Source organism: Oncorhynchus gorbuscha, linkage group LG03 (assembly GCF_021184085.1).
Source record: "Oncorhynchus gorbuscha isolate QuinsamMale2020 ecotype Even-year linkage group LG03, OgorEven_v1.0, whole genome shotgun sequence".
Lineage (NCBI taxonomy): Eukaryota > Metazoa > Chordata > Actinopteri > Salmoniformes > Salmonidae > Oncorhynchus > Oncorhynchus gorbuscha.
The window spans coordinates 74712817-74732625 of record NC_060175.1 but is presented as its reverse complement, the minus strand read 5'-3'; the positions used below and the strand labels follow the sequence as shown (position 1 = coordinate 74732625).

At 48.5% G+C, this 19809-nt stretch overlaps 1 protein-coding gene across 7 annotated transcripts in view; it reads right to left on the bottom strand.

Annotated features, from left to right (window-relative positions):
* Window positions 1-572: 572 nt before the first annotated feature.
* LOC124031898 (sterile alpha motif domain-containing protein 11-like) overlaps window positions 573-19809 on the bottom strand; it is an 84227-nt gene continuing 64990 nt past the window's right edge. For 6 of the 7 annotated variants that reach the window (XM_046343693.1, XM_046343692.1, XM_046343696.1 and 3 more), the window contains 7 exons: window positions 17167-17311; window positions 6682-6797; window positions 5905-5983; window positions 4963-5726; window positions 3258-3388; window positions 2749-2859; window positions 573-2199 (listed from right to left, as the gene is read on the bottom strand). In XM_046343693.1, coding sequence (XP_046199649.1) covers window positions 1942-2199; window positions 2749-2859; window positions 3258-3388; window positions 4963-5726; window positions 5905-5983; window positions 6682-6797; window positions 17167-17311 — 1604 coding nt within the window. In that variant the 3' untranslated portion in view covers window positions 573-1941. The remainder of the gene's footprint in view (window positions 2200-2748; window positions 2860-3257; window positions 3389-4962; window positions 5727-5904; window positions 5984-6681; window positions 6798-17166; window positions 17312-19809) is intronic. The other variant, XM_046343694.1, reaches the window with a different exon arrangement.

The following is a 19809-nucleotide window of genomic DNA, read 5'->3' as shown; positions in this document are numbered from 1 at the left end:
AGAACACCTGTACTAGTCTTATCAAACATGTTAGGAATGAACTAAAACAAACCAAAAATATATATATGTTTCAATGAACATCTCCACATGGCCTATATTCCCTATAGGCCTACATTAAAATACACCCCCCAAAAAAATGCAAACTCTACAGTTTTAAAAATGTAAAATGTTTTTGTTTCATCACTGCTGCTATGTGTCAGTGTAAATCATTTCTCATATTTCTCCCCATTCAGGGGTATGACGTTACTGTTGTATAGATAATAGGCTATGTGTTGAACTTATAGCCACCAAGGTGACAATGGCTGGGGTCATTTTTGTTTGTAATTACTGTTCTCCAAATATAATTTAAATGGAAAAAAAGAAACTGGTTATGGCCAAGGGGGTAGTCATTTAAAAATCATGTTAAACACTATTATTGCACGGTCCATGCAATTTAGTATGTGACTTGTTCAGCACATTTTTACTCCTGAACTTATTTAGGCCATAACAAAAGGGTGGAAAACTTATTGACTTGACATTTCAGCTTTTCATTTTTAATTCATTTGTAAACATAGTTCCACTTTGACATTATGGGGTATTGTGTGTGTCGATCAGTGACACAAAATCTAAATTGAATCCCTTTTAAATTCAGGCTGTAACAACAAAATACGTAAAAAGTCAAGGGGGTGTGAATACTTTCGGAAGGCACTGTACATCAAAAGTCCTAATAAATATTATTCCCTCATATTAATCTGCTGAAGTAGCATTCAAGAATGGGGCTTTCTTTTAATAATATACAATTTGGAGAACATAAAACGGCCAACAAAAAACGCCCGTAAGAAAAGTACCACCAAAAGTTAAGCGAGTCACATTTTGCTCAGTCACAAAGAAAACGTTATTCGTGCAACTACATTTAATGAACCCCCGAAACACATCTGTAACCTTATTTCCATCATAAGCATCATTCTGTACAATTCAGCGTGTTTGTATCTCCCACAGTAGTTAACAGGATTTTCCAATGACATTAGCTCTATGAGCCGAAGCCACCGTTTCGTCACCATCCCATATCAGTAACATTTGGCCCTTTTTTTATCAGGGCGTGTCAGAGAAACAACTCAGCGTAGACTGCTGGCTTATGGGCACAACACTGTGTTGTGTGCCTTTGTCACCTTTCAAAGAGTCCCCCCTCTTAAAGACAGTTATATGGTACCTGGCCCACACCTCCCTAAGACTGCAAATTTTTTCCCACAAAGCAAAAACAAACCAAAAATAAAACACCAGAAACAAACATGAAATATCGTCCTGATTCCACACATCCGGTAATCTTTGGTTTTGGACTGTGGAATGCATAGTTGCAATAATGAGGGGGGTTTTGAGTCCTTTCGCTCCAGCCTCCGGAATTCTCAGTTCCTCTGAGCTGTTTGGGCTCCTGAGACTGGGAGTGGGGAGAAAAGTGAGTGAGAGAAAAGAGGGAAGAGGCGTCTTCCTTTTAAGTGCTGGGCGCCGCCGGGTGTGTTGTGGAGCAGAGAGAGCGAGAGAGGGGGGGGGGGCTTCCTTCAGCCCAGGAAGGAATAGTTTCCGTTAGCGTCTGTCTGTCTCACTCAGAAGAATGTCGTAGTTGTGGCGCTTCGCTCTTTTTTTTGGCAATCTGACTGAGACCAGCTGTCTGCTCCCTCTCTCTCTTTCTCGTTCTCTCTTTCTCTTTCTCTCTCTCCCTCTGTCGCTTCATGACGTCTCTCCCTCCAGCCCACTGTCGGTCACGTCTTTGGATTCTGCTTGGCTATAGCCACAGTGGAGCTTGAAGTTGAAGTCTGTTCAGTTCATTTTCTTTAGTTGTAGTTTTTTTTTTTTTTTACATGAAATGGGGACAATTCTATGTCTGTTAAAGGGGGTTTCTCTGAACCCTCTCTACACCCCTCCTCCTCCTCTACAGTTCATGTTCCCTGTGCAGCCAGTTGAGTCCTAGGAGGGCGTCTTGGCCCCCTCGTAGACCCCTGATGCGGAGCCGTTCTCCTGCTTGGGGGAGGAGTGACGCGGGGGCGGAGGGCCGCTGTAGGGAGAGGAGCTGCTGCTGGCGACGGAGGGGGGTCGCAGTGGGACCGCCAGAAGGGTGTCGGACAGAAGGGGGTCCCTGTCCGGGGGACGCAGGGCAGATGGCGGCACCGGGAGCGCCAGCGGGAAGCTGGTCATGTAGAAGAGTCTGCCAACGCGCCGCGCCACCTGAGAGGGAGAGAGCGAATGCCACATGCCGAAGTTAGAGCCGCTCAGCTCACCATGTCACAAGCTGCGTCGCAAATGGCACCCTATTCCTTATATTGTGGCCTACTTATAACCAGAGCCCATAGGACGTAGAAGCCCAAAAGTAGTGCACTATGTAGGGAAGACGGTACCGTTTGGAAAGCAGCCTTGTGTTCTACTGTACCACCAGCCTGAGAGAGAGGAGAGGGGTAAGGGCTATGGTACTGTATGCCTGACAATCTGTGTTCTGACAAATGGACTCACTTTTAGGGGCTACACTATCTATCTGCTTTGGTTAACTCTATGACACACTACTAGCTTCCAGCACTCACTAACAAACACACACACACACACACAAACAAACAAACGCGCGCGCACGCACGCACGCACGCCCACACGCACACACACACACACACACACACTTGAGGTTTACTCACACAAGAACAGTCTACACATACACGCACATTTGGACTTTGAGGCTGCACACACACCACACACTTCTGCAGTGTGTTGCCATTCAGTGGTGTGTACCTGAGAGCGTATCTTGAGCGCAGGGCCCAGCTTCAGTCCCATGGTGTTGAGCAGGTGCTCCTCTGTGAGCAGCGGGAGTGTCTCTCCGTCGATGGCCTGCTCCCGAAACACCTTCAGGAGAGACACAGCCACTTCAGCCAGGGCCCAGACAGACACACACACATGCAATCACCCACTCACTCATACACTCACCAGCACTCATATACACACACACACACACAAACCCACACTCATACACACACGCTCACAGAGCTTGAACCAACACTCACACCACTCTCATTTCCAACAGTGACGTGTGTGTGTGTATGAGTGTGTATAACATTGAGCGGGCCGTGGTGCTGTGAGAGAAAATAGCTATATAATTAAATAGTAGTAAAACCTCTGTTTGAGGTGACAAAATATACTCTACCCTACTCTTCCACCAGCCCGCCCTGACCGCTCTCTCCCCCTGTCTCTCTCTTTCTCTGGTTGAAAGTGTGGATAAACCAGAATCCTGATCTGGTTCTTACCTGTGTGTACTCCGCACAGCCGGCCAGGCCTCCCACAAAACCACACACCTCCTCCACACTCCACTTGCTTATGTCCTCCACCGGGGGCGCCGCAGAGTCCTCACTGTCCATTAACAGACCTCCCATACCGCCTGGGTGAGGAAGATGAGGAAAGGGGTTGTAAATCACCAAGTCTTATTCTAAGGGCACACCGTCGTAAAACTTGCAATGGACAATGAAAATGAACGTTCCCTATTGAACAAGTTCCGGTAGTTCTCTCCTTGTTTCTATCAGGTTTCTTCCGTTAGGTGCCTATTGAACACTACCCAGAACAGACCTTGACAAACAGCGAACATATACCCAACAGCGCTTCTCCCATTCTTTCTCAATATCTATTTCTCTTTCACGCACAAACTTTTTCTCTCTCCCGCTGACTCTCTCTTTGTCCTGGTGGCTGTTTGGCAATTGTGTGAATAGACGTAATATTTAATTGCATTTAAGAATGTGATTCTTTATCTCATGTTTAAAAGTGTACTTCATCCATGTTTTCTGTTTCTCACTATTGTTGTGCCCCTCCCCCCTCCCTCCATATGGTTGTGGTGATAACCCCGTGTGTATAAGGGTCAGTGGCAGGGCCCCTTCCAGAGGGAGGTCTCCACGCTCATTACTTTCATGTGCCTGCCCAGGGCCGTGAGAGTGTGTGTTAGTGTGTGCCTGTGTACGTGCGTGTACGTGAGAGTGTGTGTGTGTGTGTGTGTGTGTGTGTGTGTGTGTGTGTGTGTGTGTGTGTGTGTGTGTGTGTGTGTGTGTGTGTGTGTGTGTGTGTGTGTGTGTGTGTGTGTGTGTGTGTGTGCTAGTGTATGTGTACGTGCGTGTACGTGAGAGTGAGTGTGTGTGTGTGTGTGTGTGTGTGTGTGTGTGTGTGTGTGTGTGTGTGTGTGTGTGTGTGTGTGTGTGTGTGTGTGTGTGTGTGTGTGTGTGTGTGTGTGTGTGTGTGTGTGCGCTAGTGTGTGCTAGTGTGTGCTAGTGTATGTGTGCGTGCGTGCGTGTGTGTGTGTGTGTGTGTGTGTGTGTTTTGGCGCCCACTGTGAACCAGGCCATTTTGCATCTGGTTCCCTAAGCAGTTTCTGTCTGTGTTTTCAAACGTTCTCTTTATTTAATGACAGTCATTATACATAGGCAACTAAAACCAGGTATCTAATTAACCTAAAAAGAGTTGCTCTAGGGTCAAGGTGCAATTCTGTGTGTATTTGCAAGTTTAAGCTACAGTGAATTCAAATGGGACAGTCTGCAATACTACATAAAAGTGAAATCCCAGCTCAAACCCGACCAAGAACAAGCTCATTTACGGTATTTCTTCTGATTTCATGGTAGGCTGCAAACAGACAGTGGCACTACTTTTCATCTGGTATGCAATCCAAATTGCTATCTAGCAAGCAACCTTCACTTTGGGACTGGGGAAACATGTTGTTCAGTACAAACCAAACTGAACGCATCCCTGCCTTCATAGCACCACAACAAGACCACTTATGCTGTTTGGACAATCACTAAGATTGTATTTGGCTGTTATCGTTGCATAACACTTCTCTCGGGTGCAGCAGTTGTAACGCCTGTTGTGATTGGCTGGTAGCCAAATAGCATTTACAGGTTGCAGTTGGGAGTGACTTCTAAGTATCATACAGTTGATTGGTGACAGTGTTATGATGCATGTGTATGTGTTACTCACCAGTGTGGAAGTAGGGGCTTGTGTAGGGAAATCCAAAGGGCAGCGACTGGCCGTGGAGCCCTGGCAGAGGAGGCATGGCGCCAGGTGGAAAGTGGTACTTGACATCGCTCTTGCCCAGCCCCGGGGTGAAGAGGTGATGACCGGGTGGTGAATCCGCACCCGCCGAGCTACAGGGGGCACTAAGCCGACCCGTGCCCTCGCCCGCCTCTTTGGCACCGTCACACCCCCCCTTCCCGCCGCTCTCTTTCCCCCTGTCCCTGTGAAGCCCATGCCAATCGGTTGCCTTGGCAAACAATCCCTCATGCCTATCCTCGCCCATCTCCGTCTCGCTATCCGAGTCCTTCATTTCTTCATCCTGCCCATCTGCATCTCCGTCCCTCCCTCGGCCCTCCCTCTCTTGGTGGTCTCCCCCCCTGGGTTGCTGGGGGCCTTTCCGTGAGCCCCCCTTACTCAATCCGGCCCCAGCCCCGGAGCCTTGTCCCTGGGTATCTTTGGGTGTTGTGGACCCCGAGGGCCCCTGGTGGTTGAGGGAGAGTAAAGGGGTGCTGGTGTGTCGGAGCATCAGCATGGCGTTTTGGCGTCGGCTGAGCTCCTCGTGGAGGGGGTGTCCCTCGGGCAGGTGGTGGAGACTGCGCAGGGCGGGATGGTCCGGAGGGAGGCCGTGGGGTAGGCCCATGGGGTCAGAACCCCCCAACGCACGCTGCTGCTGCCTGTGGAGACTCTCCAGCTCCTTGTGTCTGAGCAGCTCTGCTGACATCTCCAACCTGGGACCGGACATAGAGAAGAGAGGTTAGGGCTGGTGGTACCACACACACACTATACACAGAATGTTACGATACAGACACACACTACTACAGCATTAACATCACACACACACACCCCGTCACAGCACTGACAGCCACACATACACATGCACCACAACATTAGAAGACAAAGACAAACCTGGCCAAGTTCTGCTTCCGAAGCATTTCCTGTTGCCGGGCAAACATTTCAGCTTGGGCAGGCTGGAGGAAACCATAGCCTGAGGAAAACACACAGACAGAAAACACACATCGATAAGCACACACCCCAATTAAGAGATTTCTGACATACAGTTTACATGGAGTATTCAAATGCAATGACCCTCTGTGTAATATCAATGCCTCACAAAGAATCTGATTTTTACTAAGAAAATGACATTATTTAAAACATAAATGTTAGGATTGATTCATGATTCTCAATCAAGACGGTCAATAGGCACAGTCATTCCATAGAAAATGTTCCCATTTCCCAATTTTGTTGGGAATACAACTAATGTCTACCATAAGCCAATTGTGGTTCTGGTTTGCATTAGCATCTAACTCGCCATTAATAAGTGCAGGCTGTGGTTAGCCTGCTAGCATTAGCATGTCATTTATCATTAGGTGTAGACCCCATATTCATTTCTGTAGTTAGCCTGCTAGCATTAGCATGTGATTTGTCATTAGGTGTAGGCCCCATATTCATTTCTGTAGTTAGCCTGCTAGCATTAGCATGTAATTTGTCATTAGGTGTAGGCCCCATATTCATTTCTGTAGTTAGCCTGCTAGCATTAGCATGTAATTTGTCATTAGGTGTAGGACCCATATTCATTTATGTAGTTAGCCTGCTAGCATTAGCATGTCATTTGTCATTTGTCATTAGGTGTAGGCCCCATATTCATTTCTGTAGTTAGCCTGCTAATGTAAGCATCTGATTTACCGGGGGACTGGCACAGGGAGGAGGGCATGGCCAAGAAGGGGGGCCGCAGGTGGGGTCCCAATGTGATGTGAGGGCCGTTCTGGGTGGACAGCAGAGGAGGAGGATGGGACATCTCCCTGCGGACACACAAACAAAAACACACCACATTAAAACCAACAGAAAATAACAGTAAAAACTAGAAACCGTCAAACAAATTGCTGGGATTTTTTAATTGGAATACTCTGCTATTACTTTCACGTAGATTGTGGAACAGTTCGTCAGGCCTAGAACCCTGAGAAATAATGCGAGCAGACTTATTCGTAGGCTGGGCTAGCTAGTTGGTTTTGTAACAGTACTATATAGTATATTAGAAAGCACTGAGTATAAAACTGGTTTGAGGTGAAAACCTGTATGTACTACAGTGGGTCTCCAGGACCCGGTTTGTGGTGTGTTTTGGTGACTGGCGCTGGCCACGCACACACACATGCATACTCACCCTTACACACACATGCACACACACATAATGAGGGCTGACTACACAATGGGAGTGTGTCAGGCTCCGACAGCTGGGGCGGCCCCTGCGTCTCGACCGGGGCCACGGGCTGAAGGACCTTCTAATTAACACTAATCCTCCTCTCTTCTCTCTTTTTTTTCCGCCCCTCCCTCTCTCTCCCTCTCCGGGCCGCATTGAGCGATTGAAAAGGCGGCCGTGTCCTGCAAACCCTATTTATGAAAAGGCCTCTCTATTATGTGCTTCTCCTTTTGTCCTTGTTCTGAGCAAAGAAAAGCTCCTCTCTCTTTCTCTCCCTGCTCTGTCAATCGTCCCAAAGGGGCAGGGGAGACAGGGGAATTTGATGTAAGAGGAAAAATGTGCGGTTGGTGAAGGGTTGGAGAAGAAGAGAATCTGTTCTTCAGCTTGGTGTGTTTCAGGGAGCATGTGGAAGTGTCACTGGGTACGAGGGTGTGTGGTGATCTGTTGATTGTCTATGTGTCTTCTGGCAAAACCATTTAGGCCTTTTCCTGCACATACACACACACACTTTCTCTCTCAATCGTGCAATTGGGCTAAATAGCATCAGTTTGCTGCTTTGGAGATATGCAGCACACATAAGGACATCATGATGGTGAATACAGACAAATTACACCATATTTGCATGGGACCACAGCTATTGGTTTGGAGCATTTGTGTTGAAAATCAACTAGCGCCTACATGTCTCTGTCCTTACACATACAGCAGAGAGAGAGAAAGAAATACAGAGAGAAAGAGAGAAAGAAGGGGAGGGAGAAAGAGAGACAGGGAAGGAGAGAGGGAAAGAGAGAGAGAGAGAGAGAGAGAGAAGGGGAGGGAGAAAGAGAGACAGGGAGGGAGAGAGAGAAAGAGAGAGAGAGAGAGAGAGAGAGAGAGAGAGGGGGAGAGAGAGAGAGAGAGAGAGAGAGAGAGAGAGAGAGAGAGAGAGAGAGAGAGAAGGAACGAGAGAGGGAGAGAGAGAAACGGAGGTGGGAGGTTGGTGAGAACCATTTATTGATCGGCGGCCCGTCGCTAAAATGTTCATGCAAATCGTATAACCACTCTCTCCGGCGGTGCCTCGCACTCTGGTGGCAGCTCCAATTAATCTTTGGGAAGGGCCGGGGCCGTGTGACCCTGTGGCCCACTAGCCAGGGCCCCGCCGCTGCTTATGTAATTACACCGCCCAGTTTGTAATCACCTGGCCTAATCCCTCGGGGCTAGCAATTAGACTGGGCCGCGCCGCTGTGCCACAGCCACAGTAGACTAGGGCCCCTGTATGCCAAACCTCCATTCATTTCAGCCCCTCCCTGTGTCGCCTAGCCTAGCCTAGCATTAGCGCTAGCCCGTAGATGAATAACGGTCAATTAAAGCTGCATGACTGAGGCCACCAGGCGTCCGCTACACCATAATTAGGCCTAATCACAATGTGGAAGGAGTAGGGAGAGACTGAGGGAGGGGGCGAGACAGAGGGAGAAGGGTGGGGGAGAGAGGGCGCCAGACGTGTTCTCTCTCCTTTTATAGGAAGCAATTTAGGGGGAAGGGGCGGCTACACAACATGACCAGAAGTATGTGGACACCTGCTCGTCCAACACCTCATTCCAAACCATGGTCATTAATATTGAGTTGGTCCCTCATTTGCTGCCATAACAGCCTCCACTCTTCTGTGAAGGCTTTCCACTAAATATTGGAACATTCAGCCACAAGAGCATTAGTCAGGTCGGGCACTGATGTTGGGATATTAGGCCTGGCTTGCAGTCGGTGTTCCAATTCATCCCAAAGGTGTTCAGTGGGGTTGAGGTAAGGGCTCCATTCAGGCCAGTCAAGTTCTTCCACACCGACCTCAACAAACCATTCTGTATGGACCTCACTTTGTGCACATAGGCATTTTCATGCTGAAATAGGAAAGGGCCTTCTCTAAACTGTTGCCACAATGCTGAAAGCACAGAATTGTCTAGAATGTTATTGTATGCTGTAGCATTAAGATTTCCCTTCACTGCAACTAAGGGGCCTAGCCCGAATCATGAAAAACAGCCCCAGATGATTATTCCTCCTCCACCAAACTTTACAGTTGGCACTATGCATTGGGGCAGGTAGCGTTCTCCTGGCATCCGCCAAACAGAGGAGAGGCAATTTTTATGCACTACGCATTTCAGCACTCGGCGGTCCCGTTCTGTGAGCTTGTGTGGCCTACCACTTCGCAGCTGAGCCGTTGTTGCTTCTAGACATTTCTACTTCACAATAACAGCACTTACAGTTGACCGGGGCAGCTCTAGCAGGGCAGAAATTTGACAAATTGACTTGTTGGAAAGGTGGCATCCTATGACGATGCCGCGTTGAATGTCACTGAGCTCTTCAGTAAGGCCATTCTATTGCCAATGTTTGTCTATGGAGATTGCATCCCTGTGTGCTGAATTTTATACACCTGTCAGCAATGGGTGAGTGTGGCTGAAATAGCCAAATCCGCTAATTTAAAGGGGTGTCGACATACTATATATTTATATATTTTATATATTTCTATATTTCTATATATATATATATATATATATAATATATTAACCAGTTTGCTCTGCCTGTCTGTGTAGTTTACTGTGCATTCTATTAAGTGCCTTACAAACTCCCATATAACCAACCATAAACACATGTTCCTTATTTTATCAACAATATATACACCGATTGCACAAAACATTAAGAACACCTTCCTAATATTGAGTTGGATGTCTTTTGCGTGGTGGATTTAAAACTTCTTCACGATCGGTGTCCCTTCCACGGGACGGTTGAGCTAACGTAGGCTAATGCGATTAGCATGAGGTTGTAAGTCTTCACGATCGGTGTCCCTTCCACGGGACGGTTGAGCTAACGTAGGCTAATGCGATTAGCATGAGGTTGTAAGTAACAAGAACATTTCCCAGGACATAGACATATCTGATATGGGCAGAAAGCTTAAATTCTTGTTAATCTAACTGCACTGTCCAATTTACAGTGAAATAATACCATTCTATTGTTTGAGGAGAGTGCACAATTTTGAACATGAAAAGTTATTAAAAAACAAACTAGGCACATTTGGGCAGTCTTAATAGAACATTTTTAACATAAATTCAATGGTTCATTGGATTTATTAAAACTTAGACTGATCCAATGAACCATTGCATTTCTGTTCAAAACACTTTAAATGTTAATATATTTGTTCACAAACATTTAACAACACAGCATTTTGCACACACTTTCACAGTCACAGAACACAATATTACATTAAACAATGTCTCTCTCTTCAATGTACGTCTCTCTCTAGCTAGCACTAGTAACATCCCAAGTCTCTCTCTCTCTCTCTCTCGCTCTCTCTGTCTCGCTTTCTCGCTTTATCTGTCTCTTTCCTTCTCTCCCCACCCTCTCTCTTTCTTTTTCTCTTCCCGCCTGCAGAGAGGCCAGGGGCTCCTGGGGATTCACTCATGTGTGACGACCTGTCAGAGTGGCGACAGCGGCCCCTTCCCACAGCGGGACAGTGTGTGTGTGTGTGCATGTGTGCATATTAGTGTGTTTAATAGTAAATGGCTGCATACTGTGTGCATCTGTGTGTGTGTGCACGCATGCGTGTGTGTGTGTGTGTGACAGGGCTGTCCTTAATGACGGGAGCGTGGGGGGATTAGGAGCGCCGCGCGGCCGCCTTCGGCTCTCGCTCCACGGAAACACATTTACACAGGAAGCTCATTAAAATGGATGAGGCTTCCCCTCTCTCTCACTCCTTCTCCATCTCTCTGTTTCTCTCGCTGCTTCTCTCACGCTCTCTCTCTCTCTCTGCTCCTCTCTCCATCTTGCTCCTTCTCTTTATCCTTCTCTCTTCCTCTCAAACGCTCCTTCTCTCTTTCTATCTCTTTCCCTTTCTCTCCTCTCTATCCTATTGCCTTTCTCCTATCTTCTTTTCCCTGTCCCTCACTTCCCCAACCTCATTCTCTTATTTTCCTCAATCTCTCTCCCTCTACCTTTCTATACCACCATCTCTCTCCCCCTCCTCTACCTTTCTATACCACCATCTCTCTCCCCCTCCTCTACCTTTCTATACCACCATCTCTCTCCCCCTCTTCTACCTTTCTATACCACCATCTCTCTCCCCCTCTTCTACCTTTCTATACCACCATCTCTCTCCTCCTCTTCTACCTTTCTATACCACCATCTCTCTCCCTCTCCTCTACCTTTCTTTACCACCATCTCTCTCCCACTCCTCTACCTTTCTATACCACCATCTCTCTCCCCCTCCTCTACCTTTCTTTACCACCATCTCTCTCCCTCTCCTCTACCTTTCTATACCACCATCTCTCTCCCCCTCCTCTACCTTTCTATACCACCATCTCTCTCCCTCTACCTTTCTATACCACCATCTCTCTCCCTCCTCTACCTTTCTATACCACCATCTCTCTCCCTCTCCTCTACCTTTCTATATCACCATCTCTCTCCCCCTCCTCTACCTTTCTATACCACCATCTCTCCCCCTCCTCTACCTTTCTATACCACCATCTCTCTCCCTCTCCTCTACCTTTCTATACCACCATCTCTCTCCCTCTCCTCTACCTTTCTATACCACCATCTCTCTCCCTCCTCTACCTTTCTATACCACCATCTCTCTCCCTCTCCCCTACCTTTCTATACCACCATCTCTCTCCCTCTCCTCTACCTTTCTATACCACCATCTCGCTCCCTCCTCTACCTTTCTATACCACCATCTCTCTCCCTCTCCTCTACCTTTCTATACCACCATCTCTCTCCCTCTCCTCTACCTTTCTATACCACCATCTCTCTCCCTCCTCTACCTTTCTATACCACCATCTCTCTCCCTCTCCTCTACCTTTCTATACCACCATCTCTCTCCCTCTACCTTTCTATACCACCATCTCTCTCCCTCCTCTACCTTTCTATACCACCATCTCTCTCCCTCTCCTCTACCTTTCTATACCACCATCTCTCTCCCTCTCCTCTACCTTTCTATACCACCATCTCTCTCCCTCTCCTCTACCTTTCTTTACCACCATCTCTCTCCCTCTCCTCTACCTTTCTAGACCACCATCTCTCTCTCTCCTCCTCTACCTTTCTATACCACCATCTCTCTCCCTCTCCCTTTCTATACCACCATCTCTCTCCCCCTCCTCTACCTTTCTATACCACCATCTCTCTCCCTCTACCTTTCTATACCACCATCTCTCTCCCTCCTCTACCTTTCTATACCACCATCTCTCTCCCTCTCCTCTACCTTTCTATACCACCATCTCTCTCCCTTTCCTCTACCTTTCTATACCACCATCTCTCTCCCTCTCCTCTACCTTTCTATACCACCATCTCTCTCCCTTTCCTCTACCTTTCTATACCACCATCTCTCTCCCCCTCCTCTACCTTTCTTTACCACCATCTCTCTCCCCCTCCTCTACCTTTCTATACCACCATCTCTCTCTCCCCCTCCTCTACCTTTCTATACCACCATCTCTCTCCCTCTCCTCTACCTTTCTATACCACCATCTCTCTCCCCCTCCTCTAACTTTCTATACCACCATCTCTCTCCCCCTCCTCTACCTTTCTATACCACCATCTCTCTCCCCCTCCTCTACCTTTCTATACCACCATCTCTCTCCCCCTCCTCTACCTTTCTATACCACCATCTCTCTCCCCCTCCTCTACCTTTCTTTACCACCATCTCTCTCCCTTTCTATATGTCTTTCTCCTCTCCTTCTCCTCTCCCCTTGTCCCTTCAAGTGTCTCCACCCATGCCAAACACTGGGAATTGCCCTGCCGATAGCAAGTCTAAACTTGTGTCCCAAATGGCACCCTATTCCCATAGGGGCTCTGGTCAAAGGTAGTGCACTATATAGAGAATAGGGTGCCATTTTGGACAAAGGCCAGACAAATGGGAAAGCCAGGCTCTAAGTCTATCGACCTGCCTAATGATTTGTTTTTAACAATGGGCCCTAATGGGCCTCAGATAATCAATGATGGGGGGTCGATGGAAAGGTGAGATGCCTAGAGGGATGGCTTTGGTCTCCTCTCCTCTCCTCTTTATCTATTGAATGTAATGAGAGAGAAAGATTTAAAGAGAAGTGGAAGAGTATGGAAGATGAAGAGAGGGAGAGAGAGATAGAGAGGGAGGGGGAGAGAGATAGAGAGGAGGGAAGTGGGATGGATGGAGGGAGAAGGAGAGCGATGAATGAATGGATGGAGGGAAAGAAAGAGAGAGAGGAAGGAAGGAAGGAAGAGAGAGAGAGGGATTGATGGAGGGTAAATGGATGGATGGAGGTAGAAAAGTGCAGAGGGCTAGTTAACATCCCCCGGTCCTGTGTGGCTAATTACTCTCTATGCAGGCGGAGAACCGCCGCGACTCACTGACTACAGCTACACTGCTGGGCCACACACACACACACACACACACACACACACACACACACACACACACACACACACACACACACACACACACACACACACACACACACACACACACACACACACACACACACACACACACACACACACACACACACACACAGGGACAGTCTACACACATACATGCATGCACTCACATACACCGTCTTCAAACACACATACACACACATTGCACAAATACACACACACACATAGGTCTCTAGGCTTAGAAATAGAACCCATACAACCACCACCTCCCTCACACACACACCCTTCCTTGGGCCGCTCCGTTTCCTGCTTAATTCACCCCCCCCCCCCCCCCCCCCCACACACACACTTCCCCTGCGCCCCCTGCCGCCGCCCCGCCGGCCCATTATCGATCGCCCGCCTCTCCCCGCGCCACATAAATAATCGACAAGCAATTACCCGCCCACTCCCGCTGCCCCTGGCTTTGTTTGGGAGGCACAGCAGCCAGCGCCGGTGAAGAGGGGGGAAGGAGGAGGGGAAGAGGAGGAGGAGGAGGAGGAGGAGGGGGAGGAGAGGGTTGCAGCAATGATTTTTAGTGGGGTCCTAGTTCAGCCACATATACACACACATACACACAAATGTATAGGCTACACACATGCATGCACACACACACAGTATAGTGTACAGTAAAATACCAACATCAGATCCAAGCGAAGGGGAAAGAGGAGGATGGAGAGAGAGGAGGATGGAGAGAGAGGAGGATGGAGAGAGAGGAGGATGAAGAGAGGAGGATGGAAAGAGAGGAGGGTGGAGAGAGGAGGATGGAGAGAGAGGGATGGAGAGAGAGGGATGGAGAGAGAGGAGGATGGAGAGAGCAGGGGATGTAGAGAGAGGAGTATGGAGAGAGAGGGAGAGAGAGAGGGGGAGAGAGAGGAGGATGAGAGAGAGGAGGATGAGAGAGAGGAGGATGAAGAGAGGAGGATGGAGAGAGAGGGATGGAGAGAGAGGAGGATGGAGAGAGAGGGGGATGTAGAGAGAGGAGTATGGAGAGAGAGGGAGAGAGAGGGGGAGAGAGAGGAGGATGAGAGAGAGGAGGATGGAGAGAGAGGAGGATGGAGAGAGAGGAGGATGGAAAGAGAGGAGGGTGGAGAGAGAGGAGGATGAAGAGAGGAGGATGGAGAGAGAGGGATGGAGAGAGAGGAGGATGGAGAGAGAGGGGGGATGTAGAGAGAGGAGTATGGAGAGAGAGGGAGAGAGAGAGGGGGAGAGAGAGGAGGATGAGAGAGAGGAGGATGGAGAGAGAGGACGATGGAGAGAGAGGAGGATGGAAAGAGAGGAGGGTGGAGAGAGAGGAGGATGAAGAGAGGAGGATGGAGAGAGAGGAGGAGGATGGAGAGAGAGGGGGATGGAGAGAGAGGAGTATGGAGAGAGAGGAGGATGGAGAGAGATGCGGATGGAGAGAGAGGGATGGAGAGAGAGGAGGATGGAGAGAGAGGGGGATGTAGAGAGAGGAGTATGGAGAGAGCGGGAGAGAGAGAGGGGGAGAGAGAGGAGGATGAGAGAGAGGGGGATGTAGAGAGAGGAGGATGGAGAGAGAGGGGGATGTAGAGAGAGGACTATGGAGAGAGAGGGGGATGGAGAGAGAGGAGTTTGGCGAGAGAGGGGGAGAGAGAGGAGGATGGAGAGAGAGGGGGATATAGAGAGAGGAGTATGGAGAGAGAGGGGGATGTAGAGAGAGGAGTATGGAGAGAGAGGAGGATGGAGAGAGGGGGATGTAGAGAGAGGAGTATGGAGAGAGAGGGAGGGAGAGAGGGGGAGAGAGAGGAAGGTGAGAGAGAGGGGGATGTAGAGAGAGGAGGATGGAGAGAGAGGGGGATGTAGAGAGAGGACTATGGAGAGAGAGGGGGATGAGAGAGAGGAGTTTGGCGAGAGAGGGGAGAGAGAGGAGGATGGAGAGAGAGGGGAATGTAGAGAGAGGAGGATAGAGAGAGAGAGAGAGAGGAAGATGGAGAGAGAGGGGGATGTAGAGAGAGGAGGATGGAGAGAGAGGGGGATGGAGAGAGAGGGGATGTAGAGAGGAGGATGGAGCGAGGAGGATGTAGAGAGAGGAGGATGGAGCGAGGAGGATGTAGAGAGAGGAGGGAGGATGTAGAAAGAGGGGGATGTAGAGAGAGGGGGATGTAGAGAGAGGGGGATGTAGAGAGAGGAGGATGTAGAAAGAGGGGGATGTAGAGAGAGGAGGATGTAGAAAGAGGGGGATATAGAGAGAGGGTGATGTAGAGAGAGGGGGATGTAGAGAGAGGGGGATGTAGAGAAAGGGGGATGTAGAGAGAGGAGGGTGTAGAGATAGGGGGATGTAGAGATAGCGGGATGTAGAGAGAGGGGGATGTAGAGAGGGGGGATGTAGAGAGAGGAGGATGTAGAGATAGGGGGATGTAGAGATAGGGGGATGTAGAGAGAGGAGGATGTAGAAAGAGGGGGATGTAGAGAGAGGAGGATGTAGAGAGAGGGGGATGTAGAGAGAGGGGGATGTAGAGAGAGGAGGATGTAGAAAGAGGGGGATGTAGAGAGAGGAGGTGGGATGCAACGTTCATAATGCAAACTAGCACAGCCTATTGACTTTCCTTCCCCTCTTTTCACAATTCTTGTTCTTTTTTTATTCCCTCTCTTTATTGCAGTTGTGTGTCTCAGGAAAAGTTAAGATATGCAAGAAAAACATTTTGATGACACACTTGGAATGATGAACACAAGTGTGTAACAGTACAAATATAAGCACCCCCCAACTTTCGTTTGAGAAGTGGGGGGGTCCCCATTTTATTTGTATTTATATATATATGAAATTATACAAATAAAATGGTGACCCCCCCACTTGGAGGCGTCCGCATGGTCCTAAAGCACCCCGTCGCCTGGTTGTGTATCCCATTCCAATGATAAAACTAGGGGAGGAATGCCATTTCAGATTGTCACCCCCATCCCCAGTAAAAGCTGTGCCCCTGCACACACACATGGATAGGAACATACTCCCACATAGAAACACACACACCACAACCCAACCGCCCTATCTCCCTGGCAGCACCACCACTGCCCTGCAAATAACAGGAATATTCCACATTCAAAAATAAAGCCTACATCCTCCTCTATACATACTGCATGAGCCCCCAGTGTGTGTGTGTGTGTTTCTGTGTGTTTGTTCCTGTACGTGTGTGTGTGTGTGTGTGTGTGTGTGTGTGTGTGTGTGTGTGTGTGTGTGTGTGTGTGTGTGTGTGTGTGTGTGTGTGTGTGTGTGTGTGTGTGTGTGTGTGTGTGTGTGTGTGTGTGTGTTTCTGTGTGTATGTTCCTGTACGTGTGTGTGTATAATAATAATTTGGTGGCGCTTATATTTGTTCTGTTACACACTTGCTTTCATCGTGAAAAATCAGTGTGAAATCAAAATGTTTTTCTTGCATATCTTATCTCTTATCTCTTATCTCCTATTCCTCCTGAGAAACCCGCAGGGAGTAGGGTCGTGGGCATTGTCACCAATGTCCCCCAGTGCCCCGCCTTGTTGGCTCCAGGAATCCAACCAGCAACCTTTAAGTTACTGCCCCAATGCTGGAACTAAAAGGCTACCATTGTGTGTTAGCCAGGCCTACCTCTCGGTGTAGTGGGCGTCTCTGTGCTGGGGCAGGCCCTGTTTACGTCTCTGGCTGGACGAGCTGCCTGCCGAAGGGAGATGGGCCTCCAAACCCCCTGTGTTCCTCACCGCTGCCAGGGCCTCCTGGCGCACTCGCAACAGATCTAGAGAGGGGAGGGAGGGAGGGAGGGAGGGAGGGAGGGAGGGAGGGAGGGAGGGAGGGAGGGAGGGAGGGAGGGAGGGAGGGAGGGAGGGAGAAAGTTAAGCATAACTGGGCATAAGCAGTTCTATGTTCAACTCAAGGGAAAGAGAAAATCACAGCTATAAATTTCATTTCCTACAGCTTATATCTCATCCTAAAAGTGTATTTTCCCCCATTTCATTCGAAATGCATGGAGAGTGTTTAAGGTTTAGCTGAAACTGGAGTGGTGCAGTACAATTGAAATGTGCTTCCTTTTGTGATATAAGTTGAGGATGTGTATGAACGGGAGGTTTGTATAATTTTCTGCAGTTATGTGGAGTGAATGACTGTGTCCCAAAATGGCACCAACAGGGCACCTCCTGTTCATAACCTGACATTCTAGAAACACACACGCACATGCGAGCGCAGGTCCACATACACTACATACTGAACAATAGCACACACACACAAAATAAAAAGACACACTGAGTACCTAAATACTGGCACACTCATCGGAAAACACTCTCAAAACAGACACGCACGCACACAAACTTGCCCCCCCCCCTCTCTCTCTCTCTCTCTCTCTCGCTTTCACACATTTACATTTTTTTTTTTAGACATTCAAAATGAAGTTATATCTGGTTGGATAGAGAGGGAGCTAATTATATGGAGAGAGAGAAAAGGAGAGAAAAGGAGATGGATAAAGAGAGTGCAACTACCATGGAAAACAGGAATCTCAGGCAGCTGGAACCAGGAAGTCTTGGCCTTTGTTCCATGTTAGGTCAGGGGAACATTCCACATGGCCAAGAGGATCCATATTACCATGTATCTCTTCTCTCTCTCTCTTCCTCCCTCTGCCCCCCTTCCCCCTCTCTCCCCGCTCTCTATCTCACACATTCACCCCGTTCCCCTCTCTCTCTCTCTCTCTCTCTCTCTCTCTCTCTCTCTCTCTCTCTCTCTCTCTCTCTCTCTCTCTCTCTCTCTCTCTCTCTCTCTCTCTCTCTCTCTCTCTCTCTCTCTCTCTCTCTCTCTCTCTCTCTCTCTCTCTCTCTATCATTATCATCCAGGCCAGGCCCCACCACGAGACAGGGCCTCTAATGAGAGGCTGTTAAAGAGAAAATCCATCCTGCTCTCTCCCTCTATCTTCACCCCCCTCTATCTATCTCCCTCTCTATCTCCCTCTCACACTTTCTCTCTCCTCCCTTTTTTAATTAGATCCCGTGGAAGCCAGGGGCCATTTCCGCCGCTGGTGTGTGTGTGTGTGTGTGTGTGTGTGTGTGTGTGTGTGTGTGTGTGTGTGTGTGTGTGTGTGTGTGTGTGTGTGTGTGTGTGTGTGTGTGTGTGTGTGTGTGTGTGTGTGTGTGTGTGTGTGTGTGTGTGTGTGTGCTAGGGCGTAGAGCGGGTGCTAGGGTCGGGGGTGGAGCGACAGATATTAATGTGGCCCAGCACAAGAGTATCGATCTGCTTGCTGCTGCGGGGGACTCAACTGGCGGCAGACTTCACCTCTAGATATAGGTCCCTCATGTTGACAATGGTCACCCAGCCCCCATCGATACTGCCTGGACTCTACCAGTCCCTATCTACACTGTCTGGACTCTACCAGTCCCTATCTACACTGTCTGGACTCCACCAGTCCCTATCTACACTGTCTGGACTCTACCAGTCCCTATCTACAATGTCTGGACTCTACCAGTCCCTGTCTACACTGTCTGGACTGTAGAGAGACCTAGGCTGAGATTCAATCTTAACATGCTTTTTTGGCGATTAACCTTTTAAAGCCGATGTTCCCACATACACAGAGATCATATATATATATGTATATACACTGCTCAAAAAAAACACTGCTCAAAAAAACAAAGGGAACACTAAAATAACACATCCTAGATCTGAATGAATGAAATATTCTTATTAAATACTTTTTTCTTTACATAGTTGAATGTGCTGACAACAAAATCACACAAAAATTATCAATGGAAATCAAATTTATCAACCCATGGATTGAGGTCTGGATTTGGAGTCACACTCAAAATTAAAGTGGAAAACCACACTACAGGCTGATCCAACTTTGTTGTAATGTCCTTAAAACAAGTCAAAATGAGGCTCAGTAGTGTGTGTGGCCTCCACGTGTCTGTATGACCTCCCTACAACGCCTGGGCATGCTCCTGATGAGGTGGCGGATGGTCTCCTGAGGGATCTCCTCCCAGACCTGGACTAAAGCATCCGCCAACTCCTGGACAGTCTGTGGTGCAACGTGGCGTTGGTGGATGGAGCGAGAAATGATGTCCCAGATGTGCTCAATTGGATTCAGGTCTGGGGAACGGGCGGGCCAGTCCATAGCATCAATGCCTTCCTCTTGCAGGAACTGCTGACACACTCCAGAAACATGAGGTCTAGCATTGTCTTGCATTAGGAGGAACCCAGGGCCAACCGCACCAGCATATGGTCTCACAAGGGGTCTGAGTATCTCATCTCGGTACCTAA